This window comes from Salmo trutta, chromosome 40 (assembly GCF_901001165.1).
Source record: "Salmo trutta chromosome 40, fSalTru1.1, whole genome shotgun sequence".
NCBI classification, from domain to species: Eukaryota; Metazoa; Chordata; class Actinopteri; order Salmoniformes; family Salmonidae; genus Salmo; species Salmo trutta.
The window spans coordinates 19,767,352-19,785,822 of record NC_042996.1 but is presented as its reverse complement, the minus strand read 5'-3'; the positions used below and the strand labels follow the sequence as shown (position 1 = coordinate 19,785,822).

Genomic DNA, 18,471 nt, shown 5'->3' with positions numbered 1-18,471 from the left:
ATGTATGCATTCACTACTGTAAGTTGCTCTGGATAAGAGCGTCTGCTAAATGACTAAAATGTAAGCAATGTAAAATATAGAGCATACCTGAATACTTAGGGGATTTGAACTTGCAACCTCTTGGTTGAATGCATCCATACTTATTGATTGGAATATGTATTAACACACTCTCAAAGAATAAGGATATGGTTAGAGAACAGTGTTGTTCCCTGGTGTACAAAAAACGTAAACTTCACAGGTACACATATGATTGCACAAGGTACAGTTTGGTACCTTGCAGGTATAATGGGACATTTTTCCAACCAATATTTGGAATGTAAGGTACAATCACTGTGCTTTGATAGATGGGAGCATTTCATTGTAGGGCTCACTTGCATATTTGGGGGCATGGTCAAATATATATGTATTTGTGGCAACCATCGGTAGAAGTTTAAATGTCGGATGGTTATGCCACGTCAAGTTGAGCACCTCTAACACCGTCTGTTCTGCAAACTTTGTAATAGAATGTGTCGGTAATGAAAAGAGGTTAGTGTGCATTTTGTTGCCAGAATTGTCTGTGAATTTGTCATGTCTTATCTGAAAACCATTTGTCAGTAAGTTATTGTAAGATTCACAATAACCTAACTGGCAAAACGTTGTCAGTAACATACAGGCAAATTGCTTTCAAATCAAATCAAATCAAATTTATTTATATAGCCCTTCGTACATCAGCTGAAATCTCAAAGTGCTGTACAGAAACCCAGCCTAAAACCCCAAACAGCAAGCAATGCATGTGAAAGAAGCACGGTGGCTGGGAAAAACTCCCTAGGAAAAACTCCTGAGAAAGGCCAAAAACCTAGGAAGAAACCTAGAGAGGAACCAGGCTATGAGGGGTGGCCAGTCCTCTTCTGGCTGTGCCGGGTGGATATTATAACAGAACATGGTCAAGATGTTAAAATGTTCGTAAATGACCAGCATGGTCAAATAATAATAATCATAGTAATTGTCGAGGGTGCAACAAGCACGTCCGGTGAACAGGTCAGGGTTCCGTAGCCGCAGGCAGAACAGTTGAAACTGGAGCAGCAGCATGGCCAGGTGGACTGGGGACAGCAAGGAGTCATCATGCCAGGTAGTCCTAGGGCTCAGGTCCTCCGAGAGAAAGAAAGAAAGAGAGAATTAGAGAGAGCATATTTACATTCACACAGGACACCGGATAAGACAAGAGAATACTCCAGATGTAACAGACCCCCCGACACATAAACTACTGCAGCATAAATACTGGAGGCTGAGACAGGAGGGATCAGAAGACACTGTGGCCCCATCCGATGATACCCCCGGACAGGGCCAAACAGGCAGGATATAACCCCACCCACTTTGCCAAAGCACAGCCCCCACACCACTAGAGGGATATCTACAACCACCAACTTACCGTCCGAAGACAAGGCCGAGTATAGCCCACAAAGATGTCCGCCACGGCACAACCCAAGGGGGGGGCGCAAACCCAGACAGGAAGACCACGTCAGTGGCTCAACCTACTCAAGTGACGCACCCCTCCCATGGACGGCATGGAAGAACACCAGTAAGTCAGTGACTCAGCCCCTGTAAAAGGGTTAGAGGCAGAGAATCCCAGTGGGATCACTAGCAATACATGCTAGTAACCTACTGTGTCTTCACTGACTACATGACAACATGTGCATCACTTGCTGATTGGCAGCATACTGTAGCAGTTGCAGAATATTGCAGGTGTGGCTTTCAACTAGCTCTTTTTGGTCTCCCATGAGAGGGAATGTAGTCCCAGTTCATGTGGTCTGTTGTATGCTGTTCATAAACACTAAGTTTGTACACTGTTGCTTATCCAGTCTTATTAAAAGCTAACATAAGTGCATGTGATGCCAAAGAGACATACAATATTTCATTTTTAGCTAGTCACCATGTCATTGTAATACCCACTTTCCTACCAGACCACCAGGTCAGTGAGTGTGACAGATTAGCTACAGTAAGTTACTTTGAATCTTACAATAACCCATCTACAGGTAGTTGACAGTAAGTTATTGACAAAGTAACTTTCTATGAACCAGCTGCCATTATGCTACTGGAAAGGCACAGTAACCTCTTAACAGTGCAGTTCTTGACTGTCAGCTGTTCTTACAGACTGCAGAACTGAAAGTGTCAAAAGAGGGGCTCAACCATCATCAACATAATGATAAATCACTGAAACTGGTACAACATTTCCACTGATGGTTGGCACAAATACAACAAATAGCCCAACATATGCTAATGAGCCCCCGCCAGCACACTGCCCCACCTACATTTCAAACCGCAGTAATGATTGAATATATTGGTAAAATCATATTTGTATTTTATTTTTCCATTTCAAAAAAAAAAAATATATATATATATATATATATATATATATTATTTGTACCCCTTTTTCGTGGTATCCAACAGTCTTGTCCCATCGCTGCAACTCCCGTACGGACTCGGGAGAGGCAAAGGTTGAGAGCCCTCCAAAACACAACCCAGCCACTGGGCGCTTAACCCGGAAGCCAGCCGCACCAATGTGTCAAAGGAAACACCATACACCTGTGTCAGCATGCATTGGCCCACCACAGGAGTCCCTAGTGCACAATGGGACAAGATCATCCCTGCCGACCAAACCCAGACAACGCTGGGCTAATTGTGTACTGCCCCATGGGTCTCCCGGTCACAGCTGGCTGCAACAGACCCTGAACTTAAACCAGGATCTCTAGTGGCACAACAATGCAGTGCTTTAGACCACTACGCCACCCAGGAGGCCCCAGGTAAATATTGTTTTAACCATTTTACTAGATTATCCGCACATGTACCTTAAAAGGTACCGACCAGTATCATGTACCTCAAGTGTACCTTTGACCTTTTTGTAAACCCGGGAACAACAACATTGTACTGTAACCGTTCTCTTATTTTTGAGAGTGTGTGGATATATGTTCTTGTTAACAAATAAGTTACAAAGCACTGCTGAATTACATAGTTACCAAGCAGTGCTGCAACATGAATGTACTCCAGACCAAAAGTGTGCAAGTTCAAACCTGAGTGCATTTATGCACACTTAATGTTAAGTGTCCCTGAGCACTGCTACTTTTATGTTGCTGTTGTCAGATAATCGCACAATTATTGACTTGATTCTGTGCAACTTTTAGCAGTGCAAAAATGTATTCTTGACAATAAATCTGTGGCTGATTTCAGTCATGGCCACAGACCTGGTGCAGGAAATGCAGGTTTCTGGTGTCCCCCTTACTGAAATCCCAAATGATTTCATATGTGAAATATCACGTGAAAGCGTGTTTTTGAACACTTCACACGAAATTTCATATGTGAAAACGTGTTTTGGAACACCACACGTGAAATCATGTGCAAGTGAAATTTCACATTTGAAATCATTTTCAAACTTATTTTTGGAACATCGCATGTGATCATGTTTTCACATGTGCTTACATGTTGTCATTTGTAGTTTCATGTTTTCACATTTTGCTTAACATATTGTCACGTTATCACGTTAACTTCACATATGATCACATGCGATCTCATGAAATTCATGTGGTTTTTCTGCTAAGGGTGAGACCACATGAGGATGTTAGTAAGATGTTCTCAAGGCATGTGCTTTACCAGTTGTCAGGACATTGCGTGATGGTCCCAAACCATCCCAAACAATTTATAAGTAAAGTAATGAAAAGGTATGGTGGTTTTAAAGTGAGTGGTTTGCTGCTCAGCTAAAATATGACCTGGGATTTGAGGTGTTGTGATATTTCTGCGGTGCCACAAAGTCTGTAGTGTTTCCCTACACATTCATTACCTATGCATTTAGCAGAAGAGTGCCAGGTGTACTGCTATTTTAGTTATAAGTTCATCTGTGTATTTTCACATCATTTATTTAATTGAGGTATTTAAGTGATTTGAGGGTTTTCTGTATATATATATCTAATGTTGGCGGGGCATACTATTCTATTTCAGTGTTACTCCTGAATCACTATGATAAATAAAAAAATTCTTGAATGTATTTTTGAACAAAGCTGAGATTTACTTTTAAGTCCAGTGTAGGAATACAGGTGAAATCAGTTATTGACACAGACATGGTGGGGTAACAGGAAGATCGGAATGCCGTTCAAATCCCAGGTAAGGACAAAATGAATACTAATAACTGTAGAAATAAACATACGCAATATAATCATGTGTGTCAAATATGTAACTTGAAAACCCTATGTTAAAAGCACTGTGTATTAAAAGCACTGTGCAGCATTCCAAAAACCCGATTTCACACGTGAAACATCACGTGAAGTGTTCCAAAAGCAGGTTGTCAAGGGAATTTCTTATGTGAAATCGTGATTTTCTACATGTGAAGTCATGTTTTTTCTGTAAGGGATTGCACTGTACAGGCAGTATTATGTGTTATGTTGTACTGTGGTATTCTATGTGTGGTTAACAAATATATGTATTTATTTCAATCACTTGTTGCCTTGTCTAATAATAATAATTGATTTCATTTATGTAACGTTTTCCCTAGATGCTCGAAACGCTTTACGTTATGTTAAGTTATCAGCCGGAGGTGGAGTGAGAGAAGGAAGCTAGATTTGAATTCACGACCTCAGGGAATTGAGACGAAAGCTTTAGCGCTACTGGAGCCACGGTATTGTACATTATATAATAATAATACACAGAAACTGGCAGACGCATTTATCCAAAGCGACTTGCAGGAGTCACCCGTGCATTTTCATATTGCTAGCACCAGTCTAGTACATTTTTTTCGGCCTCAAACTTTTCATAATTTTTCTTTGAAATTAAATCGGACACAATTGAAAGCAAACATATTTGTATTGTTTCTAGCCTCATGCACAGCAAACAGTGACCGTGACAACAGCACATTTCCATAGTAATTTGCATGTACACTGATAAGAAGAAGAACAACAAAACAATCCTCCATCATCGTCTGGCGTCTCAGTCCTGAAGACTTCATCCTGCCTGGTCTCATTACCTCCTGACCGCCTTGGCCTTGCCTCTGCCCTTGGCACTGTGAAACCACACAGAGTAGACAGACCAGTCAAACACCTCTGTAACGGTTTCTATCTGCCTATTATATTGATTATACTTAGGAACAAAACAGGTAGTTATACTAAGAGCTAAAAGGAATACTAAAAGTGATTATTATGCTAATGTAATTGAATATATTTGACAAACAAAACATTTTAAATATTGAGGATATGTATATGGTGGCTATTCAAAGGTTCTACCAGCAACATCTTCAGTATATCTATACTCAACATTTTCTATGATGATTACAGGACCAGAGAGAGAGTAGAGTTTTGAAAGAATGAGTCAGAGATACGTAGACTGATGCATGAAAGCGGGGAGATGGGGGATGGGAATGGAAACAGAGACAGTTCTGTGAGAGTTGGCATGCGTCACAGGATGAAAGGGAACACAGAACTTTCACAAACAGGACGGGGGTTAGTGAAGGACGGGGATGAATGAATGAATGAATGAATGAATGACATGGCGATCGTGTCCTATCTTCAGCGGTCTTACCGTGATGTTCTCTTAGGGCCAAATCCTCGCTTTCATTTTCTCGTAGTTTCCCATTGACATCAATGCATGACTAAGTGAACGTTTGACTGAATTGGAAGTTAGAATTTCACCCATAATGCACAATTTAAATGTATAATTTATCATAGGCTATCAATCAATCTGACATATGAGTTAAAAAGCTATAGCCAGCCAATACCTGTATGTAAAATTCAACTTACCATCAGAAAACAGTGAGACTTCAGATAGTGGACAGGAGTCAACCCAGACATCTTGGATTCTGTGCTTTACTTTTACTTACAGAATTTTTTCCAGAGGTAATTTTTTGGAGGCATTACAGTACATATTGTATGCACTGCAATACATACGACTTAACTAAGTTCCTTAGCCTACAGAGACTATAATCTACTGTCAGTTTTGATGATGACACAATGTTCTGGGGCCAATAGTAGGCTGTTGATTAGGATCACGATCTTCCCAGACTATTGGGGTCTATTCTAGATGAATGGAGAGGGATGGATGGAATGAAAGGAGCCACTCAAAAGACTGGTCAAATTAGGATGCAGCACTACGATCCTAATGTTTTCTCCCAGGTTGAATCATATGCACCCAGCTTGTTATCTTCAAGCAGGATCATGTGACTTTAAAAGGCCTTGGGGTTAAGACAGTGAACAGTGAATGAGTGAGGGACAATGGGTGTATCTCAATAGTCTAAAGTAGCTCCTTCACCTTGTCTCCTTTCCTTCATCTGCACTGATGAAAAAAAAGCAGAAAATGTTGCTTTCACATATCCTGTGTCCTCAGATCAGTACAGATTAAGGAGAGGAGACGAAGAGAGGAAGCCACTTTAGACTTTTGAGACACCCCTGAATGTCTTGATAGTACTCCAACACTGGGTTTAATTTCATGTTTTTTTTTTTTATGAGTAGCATTCATTATAATTGGTTGGTTGGTTTAGGCCGCCCAGGCTCTTTTAAATGGAGGGGAAACTGACCATTGTGGCTCTGGGTACTTACCTCTGGTGGTCCTGGACACGGGCCAGAAGCTGATTGATCTGTGAAGGGACACACAGTGGAGGCTGCCTAAGCACTGAGACAACACACTGACTGACACCTTTAGGGAAACCTGGGATCCTTCAGTTGCAGCCACGGCCTGGCTGCACCACCACCTATCTGAGGAGTGTGTGGTTCACCTGTGGTCCGCCACCTGACCTGACCCGGTCGCCCGGTTGAGCTTCCATGAGCCCCGAGTGTAAAATAAAAAAGGCTCACTCTGACAACAACGACTGACAGCGGACTACACAACAGTGAGGTTGACGCCCCCACAGCCGATTACTCACAACTTCTGCTGCTCATTGATTCGGATCTGGAGAACATTCATCTGGAAGCAAGTCAGAGTTTTAGACAGCTGCGCCCCTCGTAGGGTGTCCTCTTAGGCAGTAGGATTAATACTACCAGCTTCAGAATAGGGGATGTGGCTTGTTAAGCATGTATATATTTAAACTGCTTTGTATTTCATGAGTGTAAGTTACTCTCAGTGAAATGGACTCCATTTACAGAATGTTAATGGACACATGTAATGCTTTGGTATAGAGAACAGGCAGCTGGTGGCACCTTCATTGGGGAGGACTGGCACATAGGAATGGCTGGAATGGAATAAATAGAATGGTATCAAACACGTGGTTTCCATGTGTTTGATACCATTCATTTTACATGAACATTTGAGTCATTTAGCAGACCTTCTTATCCAGAGAGACGTACACAGTCAGTGCATTCATTTTAAGATAGGTGAGACAACCCTATCACAGTTGTAGTAAATACATCTATTCTCAATTCACTCCCATTATTTGTCATGAACAGTCCTCCCCTCACCAGCCTCCTGTGGTATGCAGTCATTGGATAACAGTGGAGATGATAAGGAGTTCAGAGGAGATGATTTGGCGGTCAGGACACATGAAAAAGACCCAGACCCATTTGAAGTAAAACATCACAATCTTGCAATCCTCACTATGGCGTATTGTCATTAGTATGACCAGTGATCTTGTTTTTACCCTGTGGACCACAATGCACAGTACAGCCACGGGTATTATCGCCGTAGCTTGAACCTGAGTGAGAACCCTTACGTCGTATTTCTGCTTCTTCAGTTTCTCGCCGAGGTCAAACTTCTCCGCCTCCAACTCCATCATCCACTGCCACAGCTCATTGGCCTTCTCCCTGCAGGACGACAACCAATGGGAAGCCAGCGTTCAGTCAGCCCATGCGGTTCTACTTTTGGTCTCTCCTTCACAGGAGACTTTCTAAGCAACCATATGTGTTTATGTACAGTAGATCATTTCAACAATGAAATAGAGCTTTCAATGTGTGTCCCAAATGACACCCTATTCCCTGAAAAGTGCACCACTTTTGACCAGAGCCCGGGTGCCTTTTGAGACTCAGCCAAAGACCCGTGAGTATTTCGGGGTTATTAAATATATCATACTTGAGTTTGTCCTCGTTGAGATGGTCGATGATCAGAGCCTTCCTTCTGTCAGCCAGAATCTTCTTCTTCTTTTCTCTCTCCGTCTGCTTCTTGGCTCCCTTCTTGCCCTCTTGCTGTGGATGGACATCACGGCAGCACAGCGAGAGGGCATGCAAGTGTCAAGATAACCACGAGGGGGTAGCAAATCTGAGGCGAATGTTGTGATCATGAGAGAGAGCTAGCGCTAACCTTCTGTTGGATGCCCCCGTACGTGTGAGTCATGGTAGTGAGGGCCTTCTTCTTCTTGGCGTCATCATCGTGCTTCCTACGCTGTTCGTCTTGCTCCCTCCTCTCTTTCTCTTCCTGCGTCGGGGAGTGAGCAACAGAAGGTTAAAGAAGAGGAGAAAACAACTTGGGCCGCAGTTGGCCTTGACATCACAATTGAAACATTACACAATGAGAGACTCACGGCTAGACGGGCCTGTCTCTCTTTCTCTTGCTCAGCACGAATCCTCTGCTGCTCTGCCCTCTCGGTACGACGCTTCTCCTGTACGCACGCACGCACGCACGCACACACACAGAGATAAGGTATCCAACTTGATTCATCTGTGTACCTCAAGACTATGTTGGCACACTGAGCCTGGGCTTAAGCTATGGAAGCCAACCAGAACGTCAGGCCTGCAATGTCACTCATCACGTGTGCAGTTCACCAACACGCCCATGTAGTGTTCCAGCAGTGTGTGTGTGTGTGTGAGCTCCAGCAGTGCTACAGTAGAGGACTTACGATCCTGTTGACGAGACTGATGAGCTCATCTTCATCTTTCTTCCTCTGGACAAAGTGAGACTCAATCAGAGAGGTCAGCTCAGCCATGTCCTTCTCTTGACGCTTCCTATGCAGGTCCTGTAACACACACACACACACACACACACACACACACACACACGCACACGCACACGCACACACACACACGCACACGCACACACACACACACACACACACACACAGAGTGATTAGTGAGTTGGGCACTCTTATTGCTATATTCAGATAATCTAGCTGGTAGGATTGCATCACTCACGTCAAAATCGACTTTACCATCTCCCTCTGGTAGCTTTGGAGGGGCAACATTTGGCATAAAACTTCTGAAAAACATTAGAGATGATTCCATCAAATACTCTCCATTCAATTACTTTGATTCAGTGACACGGCAAACCACAAGAGAAAGTTATTGGCCGAAATAGAATCAAACACTTACTTTGGTTTGGCTTTGGAATCTGTAAGTCACAACAGAAAAGGCTGTTATATTATATATTATATTATATTTCATTCAAAGTAGAAATAAGAAGTGATCAAAATCAATATAAATCTGATTAGTAAAATTCGAAATGTTTTGAAATGTCTCTTAACCAAATTTAGAAAAATCCAAAGGTTTGAAAAGTATTTTAAAACATAAATAGCTTTGAAAATGTTTCAACAGACGTTTTCAAAACTTCAAAACTTTTCAAAACGAAATCTACTTGTGCCTTCTGTTGTTTTATAGCAAAAATAATACAATATTATTAGACTGAGACATATGATTTTCTGAAGTTTTCTACAAAATACATACAGTGAACTTGACAACTACACCTAGAACTAGTTAAAGAGAACAAGAATAGACTTAGAACTAGTTAAAGAGAACAAGAATAGACCTAGAACTAGTTAAAGAGAACAAGAATAGACCTAGAACTAGTTACATAGAACAAGAATAGACCTAGAACTAGTTACATAGAACAAGACTAGATCTAGAACTATAGTTACAAAGAACAAGACAACGCTCACCTTGAGTCTCTCCACCGGCTGTTGGTGAAAAACGTACAGAAAAAGAAGGGATGATTACACACAGAGCTTTCAACAGAATATTCACACGTTTACAGTACTCTCGGGTAACATTACAGCAGGATATTTCAGTGATAGACCTTATCTATTGAAACCTGCGGTATGAAAGTGTGTATCATGCAACCAAAACCAATGCATTATCACGTAGGGATGGCTCAATATTCTGACAGGCAGCGGAATGGTATGAAACACACAGTATTAGATGCTAGGGAATACAAAAGAACATTCACAGCAGACCGCCACAGTCTATAGTTATAGGCCTACACTTCATGCATTCTGTACAAGACAGCAGCGTATAACAGGTACCTTCTTCTGCAGGCGTTTCTATGTGAGGGACATGAGAAGGATTCGTTTAGACTGAAATGTGGATCAGTGAAGTGTGAGAATATGGCGTTCTAAAAACACATGCTGTAAAGGTCTATTGATATTTAATCAGTACATATTAATCAGTAATGGGGGTTATCAATATGATTGTTAGCTGGGTATGCTAAAGTGGCCCAAATGGTACCAGTGAAAGGTGTGCTATTTAAGCAATAAGGCCCAAGGGGGTGTGGTATATGGCCAATATACCACGGCTAAGGACTGTTCCGTGCCTGGACACAGCCCTTAGCCATGGTATATTGGCAATATACCACAAACCCCGAGATGCCTTTTTGCTATTATAAACTGGTTCCCTACTTAAGTAGAGCAGTAAAAAAAATGTTTTTGTCATAACCATGGTATACGGTCTGATATACCACGGCTGTTAGCCAATCAGCATTCAGGGTTCGGAACCACCCAGTTTATAATACAGTTTATAACATGCATACATCTGGGATATCAAATGTAGCTCAAACTAAGTGAATTTGAAGCCAAGAAAAGCTTTACCTTCTACTACTGCGGGGGGCGGATCTGTTGTAAAAGCGACTGATTTGCAAAGATAGGAAAGCATGAAGCGAATAATAGAATATGAGATGATGTACTGTACATATTTGTAAGATGAAGCCAAGAAAAGCTTTACCTACCTCAACAGGGGCACTGTTGCAAGGACACATTCATTAGTCAATAAAGCATGAAGCAAATAATTACGAAAATTCATGTGCAAAAATATTTTGTTGAGGCTTCGACAGCACCTGTGGGCCAGATTAGCTGCATGCTGCTGTTGAGCCTACGTAATACATGATGTTACTACTGCAGATAGAAGGCTACAGTATAATCCATGCAGGGGAAAACTTCGTAATGTAGTGGTAAAATATCCAAATGACCTTCTACTGCAGTGGGCTCTTTTGTAAGGTTAAGAGAACGAGGAGTGGATCAGTTGAGTGTAAAAATATGAGGTCAAGAACAATAATATATATGATAATATATATACAAATAAAAATAACTCAGTCAGTGTTGTGAAAATACGTATGTACTGTATGCTACGATTGCTCATGTGTCTTAGATTACTTCACTGGCATTAATGAATGTGTACTATTAGCACAAATATACATATATACTAGAAACTAAAGACCATGGTAAAGCAAAAAATGGCCTTTACCTTCTACTTCTGGCTCTGGTTCTGGTTCTGGTTCTGGTTCTATAGTGAAGATATAATATTAGTATGTGAATAAAGCTTGAAGCAAACAAGACAGACTTTTACTCTAAACACTTATCTCTGGCAAGACTGAAAAGAAAAGTAGCTAGGGCGCATCCTAACATGCAGCAATGACATTTAATGTTAAAAGCAAGAAAGCATCACCTGGTTCTACGTCTAGTGTGGTCTCTATGGTAACGGTAGGGAAGGATTAGCAAGTGGATCAATTATTATTATTATTATTCAATAATAATAATAATGTGCAAAAACAAGAAGCATATCAAGCCACGACACGGTTTACCTACAACTGCAGAGGCAGGTTCTGTGGTAAAGTCATATCGTTCATTAGTGAATTTGCAATGAGTGAAGCAAATAACTTAAAAACGGGATAGTTCAGCAATTTTACATGTTTAGATATACTGCAGATAAATCACTTAACTATCCCTTTGATAAAGAGGATTACTTTTTTTGGTAGCAAGCCAATAATAATAATAATAATAGCCTGTCACGTCCTGACCAGTATAAGAGGTTATTGGTTATTGTAGTTTGGTCAGGACGTGGCAGGGGGTATTTGTTTTATGTGGTTCGGGGTTTAATGGGATATGTATTTATGTAAGAGGGGTGTTTGATTTATGTGTTCCGGGGTTTTTGGGTAATGTTCTTGTTTTGTATTTCTATGTTTTTCTATGTTGTGTATTTCTTTGTTGGCCTGGTATGGCTCTCAATCAGGAACAGCTGTACATCGTTGTTGCTGATTGAGAGTCATACTTAAGTAGCCCTGTTTTCACCTGCCCGTTTGTGGGAAGTTGTTGTTTGCATAGCTGTGTGTTTTAGCCTGCAATCATGGTTGTTCGATTGTTTTGTTTGTGTTCAATAAAAGTCATTATTAGCACTCAACCCGCTGCGCCTTGGTCCACTACGTACGACGACCGTTTCATAGCCAAGAAAAGCTTTACCTTCTACAGGTTCTGTTATAGCTAAAAGCATACGTTTGTTTAGTGTTAGCCACTGTTATGCTAAGGCAGACTCAATAAGGCAGAGAGAAATACAGTCTTTGCTCTGATTAGGAAGCAAATATTATTTTGCAGCTCCGTGAGGAGAGATATTATGTATATCTGCTAGACAACTGCTTCCAACTTGATGGACTACAAAACCACTGTGCACATACCAAAACATTTTTCAAAATGTTTCTACATGTAAAATGTAGTATATTGTGTATTAGCATGCAGAATCTCTACATATGAAGCATTGAAAATCATGACCTTCCTCTGCAGGAGCAGCCTCTATTGTAAGGACATCAGAAATGTGAATAAAGAGCATTGTTTTGTTCATCATTAATACAGCCAAAATCATTAATGCAGCAGGAGTACTGTATGCCATCTGAAATGAAGGTACCAGTGACTAGAGCCAAAATGTTACAATGCATTTTATGAAACTAGTATGTATGACCTAGGAATACAGATGATTTCAACCCTGAAAGAAAACTGAATCTCTAGCTGTACAATATGCATATCTTGATAATACTATTATTTATAGATCTGTTTCCATGCAGTTCACAGCACATGGGAAGCTTTACCTTCCTCTGCTGGGACTTCAACCTCGACTGATGAGTGGACAGAAGATTGATTAGTGGTTCTATATAAAGCAATGAGTTGGTAGAAGTTGGTCCCAACCACTGACCTAGGGTCAGATATTGTTTAAGGATAATAATGATTGTGGTTTAGAATTGGTGTATGGTGATCTGATTCTAGATCTGTAGTCAGGGCCACTTCTACGATAAGATCAAGGCAAGCTGTTTATTGCACCATCAAACTGGTATGAAACAAAAGTTCATACATAATGATCAGATTGGATCAAATTGTTTAAATCTGATTCAGTGTCAGTATGATTTCCGTACAGTACACACAAACAGTTCATGCAACCTTTGTCAGAACATTGAAAACCATTCTGGAGTGAACAACACTGGCTAGCTATTGGATGGAATATGGAGATGGACGCATGAAAAGGGTATAAGTCTCATACTCATGGATTGGATGTCCATGTAAGCATACACCACAAAGACAGAAGGGTAGGAAATCAGTATACAAATTATATGCAAATTCCACATGTTTATCTTGACAGATGTAGACATATCATTTTAAATTTCACATTAAAAAGATCTCATTTAACGTGTATTTTGATCAGGTACACAAAGCTTGCTTTTTAAAAAATTCATGGTGAATTTTAGTTTAAACAGTAATGAATGGCCTATGACAGGCTTTGACAATGACATAAGAAACACAAGACTTGCTACAGTATATCTATCATGCACTCAATCAAACAACGTCTAAGTAACGCACAAAGCCATACAAAGCTTTTACCTTCCTATGTGGGGGTTTCTGCGACTGCGCGGACATAGGTGAAGTCAGCTCAGCAATATAGCTAATATAGTCAATCTTAGCATTATATGTGCAATTGAGTGTACAAAACATTAGGAACACCTTCCTAATATTGAGTTGTACCCCCTTTTTCCCTTAGAACAGCCTCAATTCGTCGGGGCATGGACTCTACAAGGTGTCGTAAGCGTTCCACAGGGATGCTGGCCCATGTCGACTCCAATGCTTTCCACAGTTGTGTCAAGTTGGCTGGATGTCCTTTGGGTGGTGGACCATTTTTGATACACACATGGGAAACTGTTGAGCGTGAAAAAATCAGCAGCGTTGCAGTTCTTGACGTTCTCAAACCGGTGCGGCTGGCAGCTACTACCCCGTATCAAAATCTTTGGTCTTGCCCATTCACCCTGTGAATTGCACACACACAATCATCTCTCAATTGTCTCAAGGCTTAAAAATCCTTCTTTAACCTGTCTCCTCCCCTTCATCTACACTAATTGAAGTGGATTTAATAGGGGACATCAATTAAGGATCATAGGTTTTCACCTGGATTCACCTGGTCAATCTATGTCATGGAAAGAGCAGGTGTTCCTAATGTTTTGTACACTCAGCGTATAGTGGCTTGAAGCACATTTTGTTTAGTCAAAAAGTAATAATACATTCTCAAAGTCTTACTGTACCTTCCTCCCTGAAAAGAAAACAAACAAAAAACATGAGACATTTTGTTGGAAGACATTGTTTTGAATAACATATTCATTACTAAACACACTGTAGTGTAGGCTATCGTTTCTATAGTTTCTGAGTTGACAAAAGATAAAAAGGCTACACTTACTCATTTTCTTCATCTGCCATGTTTAGATTGGATTACCTGGACATGAGAGACAAGAGTACTGATGTTTTCTGTTCCACACAAATAAGCACAGGGGGAAGGAATATAGTGGTGAACTGACAGGGGCATGGATGAGTTGAACTGACAGGGGCATGGATACTTGATAAAGACCTTTGAATCTTTCCTCCCCACCAAAGCTGTGTCTAAAATGGTCCCTATTCCTGATATAGTGCACTACTTTTAACCAGGGCTCTAGTGCACTAGATAAGGAATAGGGGCCATTTTAAACGCACTCAGGCCTAGTAACATTTTTCATCTGTGACAAATAGAGATACACAGTACAGTAATATCTGATGTGTTTGAGTTGAGTCTATGTACATGTATTACCGTTCAAAAGTTTGGTGTCACTTAGAAATGTCCTTGTTTTTGAAAGAAAAACGTTTTTTTTGTCCATTAAAATAACATAAAATTGATCAGAAATACAGCGTATACATTGTTAATGTTGTAAATGACTATTGTAGCTGGAAACGGCAGATTTCTAATGGAATATCTACATAGGCGTACAGAGGCCCATTATCAGCAACCATCACTCCTGTGTTCCAATGGCACGTTGTGTTAGCAAATCCAAGTTGATCATTTTAAAAGGCTAGTTGATCATTAGAAAACCCTTTTGCAATTATGTTAGCACAGCTGAAAACGGTTGTTCTGATTAAAGAAGCAATAAAACTGGCCTTCTTTAGACTAGTTGAGTATCTGGAGCATCAGCATTTGTGGGTTCGATTACAGGCTCAAAATGGCTAGAAACAAAGACCTTTCTTCTGAAACTCGTCAGTCTATTCTTGTTCTGAGAAATGAAGGCTATTCCATGCTATAAATTGCCAAGAAAATGAAGATCTCGTACAACGCTGTGCACTACTCCCTTCACAGAACAGCGCAAACTGTATCTAACCAGAATAGAAAGAGGAGTGGGAGGCCCCGGTGCACAACTGAGCAAGAGGACAAGTACATTAGAGTGTCTAGTTTGAGAAATAGACACCTCACAAGTCCTCAACTGGCAGCTTCATTAAATAGTACTCGCAAAACAGCAGCCTCAACGTCAACAGTAAAGTGGCGACTCCGGGATGCTGGCCTTCTTGGCAGAGTTGCAAAGAAAAAGCCATATCTCAGACTGGCCAATAAAAAGAAAAGATTAAGATGGGCAAAAGAACACAGACACTGGACAGAGCAACTCTGCCTAGAAGGCCAGTATCTCGGAGTCGCCTCTTCACTGTTGACGTTGAGACTGGTGTTTTGCGTGTACTATTTAATGAAGCTGCCAGTTGAGGACTTGTGAGGCATCTGTTTCGAAAACTAGACACTCTAATGTACTAGTAATCGAACCCACAAATGCTGATGCTCCAAATACTCAACTAGTCTAAAGAAGGCCAGTTTTATTGCTTCTTTAATCAAGACAACAGTTTTCTGCTGTGCTAACATAATTGCAAAAGTGTTTTCTAATGATCAATTAGCCTTTTAAAATGATCAACATGGATTTAGCTAGCACAACGTGCCATTGGAACACAGGAGTGATGGTTGCAGATAATGGGCCTCTGTACGCCCATTATTCCATTAAAAATCAGCTGTTTCCAGCTATAATAGTCATTTACAACATTAACAACATCTACACTGTATTTCTGATCAATTTGATGTTATTTTAATGGACGAAAAAATTGCTTTTCTTTGAAAAACAAGGACATTTCTAAGTGACCCCAAACTTTTGAACAGTAGCATTATATGTGCAATTGATTGTACAAATATATGTATATGGTGTTCTTTCACCACTGGCACTGGCTGCCCTGAGGCCCTCAGCTCTAAACAGCTCCAAGACTAATCCTCAGCCATTTCCTCTTGGCATGGATGGCCTCTCCTCTCTGCTCTATAGACAGGATAACCTGTTGTCTGGATAACACACTAACCATTACACTGGGACTGGGACTGCAATGGACACTGCAATGGACACTTTGAGGGCCACTTTGAGGGCCACATTTAAGCATTTTTGCACCAGGCACTAAAATGCACTGTTACTTTCCAATACTTTATTTATAGATTTCCAGTTTAAGGCAAACAGATAACAATAAATTAAACTTTTTTATTTTATTTTTTACAACCACTGCCCTGTCATCCCAATCGTAAATCAGTGCACTATAAATGTGTTTACTCTATTCTAGAAACAGAAGGTGAACACGTTGCACATGTGCTAAGGAATAGCAGATATCTCCCAGATATGTACTGTCACTTTAATTCAACTCCAACTTATTATTTCAAGCTGATGGCCTTGTCATACCACATTCGGGGCATTTTAGGGACAACCTGAAGGTTATCATTACCTTTACAGACAGGAACAGATTCATGAGGTTATACAGTGCTATATTTAACTAACAGATGTCAGAATGCTATTGTGTGGATGAATCATTTGAGATGACATCTTTCCGTTTGAAAGACCAATCATCAGATCATAAAACTAGTGTCACTCCGTTGATATACAGAGGGGTTATTTTTAACAATAATAAAGCACAGTTCATCAGCAGGTGTTAGCTGCTCTTCCAGACAATGAAGTTGGCTGAGCTTATTGAGCGCCAGCGTGCTCGTACTCACACACACAGTAAATCAATGAATAACATGCCAGTCAAGGCCAGCTTATTTTGGACAACAGGGGTTGGCCAGCCATCTAGAGCTTTACATACAACACCCATCAACTCCACAGCTTTTAGGAACATGCGTTACATTCCCAAGATGATCCCATTATGAAGCTATCTATCAGAGGAGATGGACGTCAATCTTAACAATGCCCATATTTGCCATGAAGGTAAAACTGAAGCAACCCTAGAGACCTGGATTAGAAAATCATTACCCCTCACCTCACCCATCCCTCCCTCCTTCCCTAACCCCTTTTCTGTCCCTTCCTGTGCCCACCCTCTGACCTTACATGCCAGTTCATGTGAAGTGTATTTGGGACACACTCCTATGCATAACATACATTTGGACTGAAGTAGCTAGCCTATAGTGTATTTCTTTAACACAGACTTTCAATTCAGTTGAGGACAAGCGTCCCAGTCTGACTCCCAAATGGTTACAACAGAGAACTCCAGCTAAGAGAGATGTGAAGTAGAATATAGACCGTCTGTTTAAAGAGCTGTCTCAAAACGTATCAACGGAAATCCACCGAGAATTCACAGGCGATGAGACTTGTTTCCCTGTGGAATTAAATGTGTTTTGCTTTAATGTGTGTGGCCAGTATTGGATCCTGGCTCGATCGCTGGAATAACATGGCCTGACAGTGGCAGGAATGTTGCGGGTGCCGCTTTCAGCATTAAGTCAAAGCCCAAAGCATGCTAACACCCAGTTCCCCCTACAGAGGACTAGCTTAGCGCCCACTGACTGTCTGTCTCTGTCCAGTCTGGGCCATGAGAAGCAAATCAAACAAATGGAAAGAAACAGAATCCATAAACTTTTCTCTCTGGCAATGCCTGAAATGTATTAGTTCAGCATTTGTGATTGCAAAAAAAAAAATTATATGGTCCCTCTTGCCCAGAGAACATTTATTCCCACAAGGGTTATGAAACAGAGGTCCAGCCTCAGAGCAGGCATCCATGCATGCATGCATCCCCGTAAGGTGTTACCGTTACAGTCAAGTCAGGGGTCACAGTCAATAGCCTTACCTCCAAACCCCACGGGAAAGAGAGACGGTAAAGTAGTGCTGGGCCGGTCTTAATCTTTGAGATCCAGAAACAGACAAGTTCAATGAGACTCTTAAGGCTCACATAATACAGCCCTGCCACCAGTGTCACCACCTCTTATCTCTGATTGGCTC

The 18,471-nt window shown here is 41.0% G+C and overlaps 1 protein-coding gene across 4 annotated transcripts; it reads right to left on the bottom strand.

The window, feature by feature from the left end:
• Positions 1-4,677: 4,677 nt before the first annotated feature.
• LOC115180306 (troponin T, cardiac muscle) lies at positions 4,678-18,457 on the bottom strand. 4 transcript variants are annotated; one of them, XM_029742295.1, is made up of 17 exons: positions 18,320-18,457; positions 14,625-14,660; positions 14,473-14,480; positions 12,997-13,023; positions 11,385-11,423; positions 10,733-10,771; positions 10,172-10,189; positions 9,809-9,826; positions 9,246-9,264; positions 9,069-9,132; positions 8,777-8,893; positions 8,462-8,539; positions 8,242-8,355; positions 8,014-8,126; positions 7,658-7,748; positions 6,875-6,915; positions 4,678-5,023 (listed from the first exon to the last, which is right to left on the bottom strand). In XM_029742295.1, the coding sequence occupies exons 2-17, from the start codon at positions 14,642-14,644 to the stop codon at positions 4,984-4,986; spliced, it is 846 nt and encodes a 281-aa protein (XP_029598155.1). In that variant the 5' UTR covers positions 14,645-14,660; positions 18,320-18,457; the 3' UTR covers positions 4,678-4,983. The 4 variants fall into 4 exon arrangements, with proteins under 4 accessions (XP_029598155.1, XP_029598156.1, XP_029598157.1 ...); XM_029742296.1 differs by lacking the exon at positions 6,875-6,915 and adding an exon at positions 6,552-6,589 and having other exon boundaries at positions 4,809-5,023; XM_029742297.1 differs by lacking the exon at positions 10,172-10,189 and having other exon boundaries at positions 4,809-5,023.
• Between the last annotated feature and the right edge of the window lie 14 nt (positions 18,458-18,471).

Bases quoted from the DNA above. Each gene is read 5' to 3' on its own strand.
- LOC115180306 (XM_029742295.1), bottom strand. From the start codon at position 14,644: ATGGCAGATGAAGAAAATGA. The intron at 10,772-11,384 runs GTAAAGGCCATT...TTTGCAAATCAG, and splicing joins ACCAGAGCCAGAAGTAGAAG to TCGCTTTTACAACAGATCCG. The intron at 8,356-8,461 runs GTGAGTCTCTCA...TCCCCGACGCAG, and splicing joins AGAGACAGGCCCGTCTAGCC to GAAGAGAAAGAGAGGAGGGA.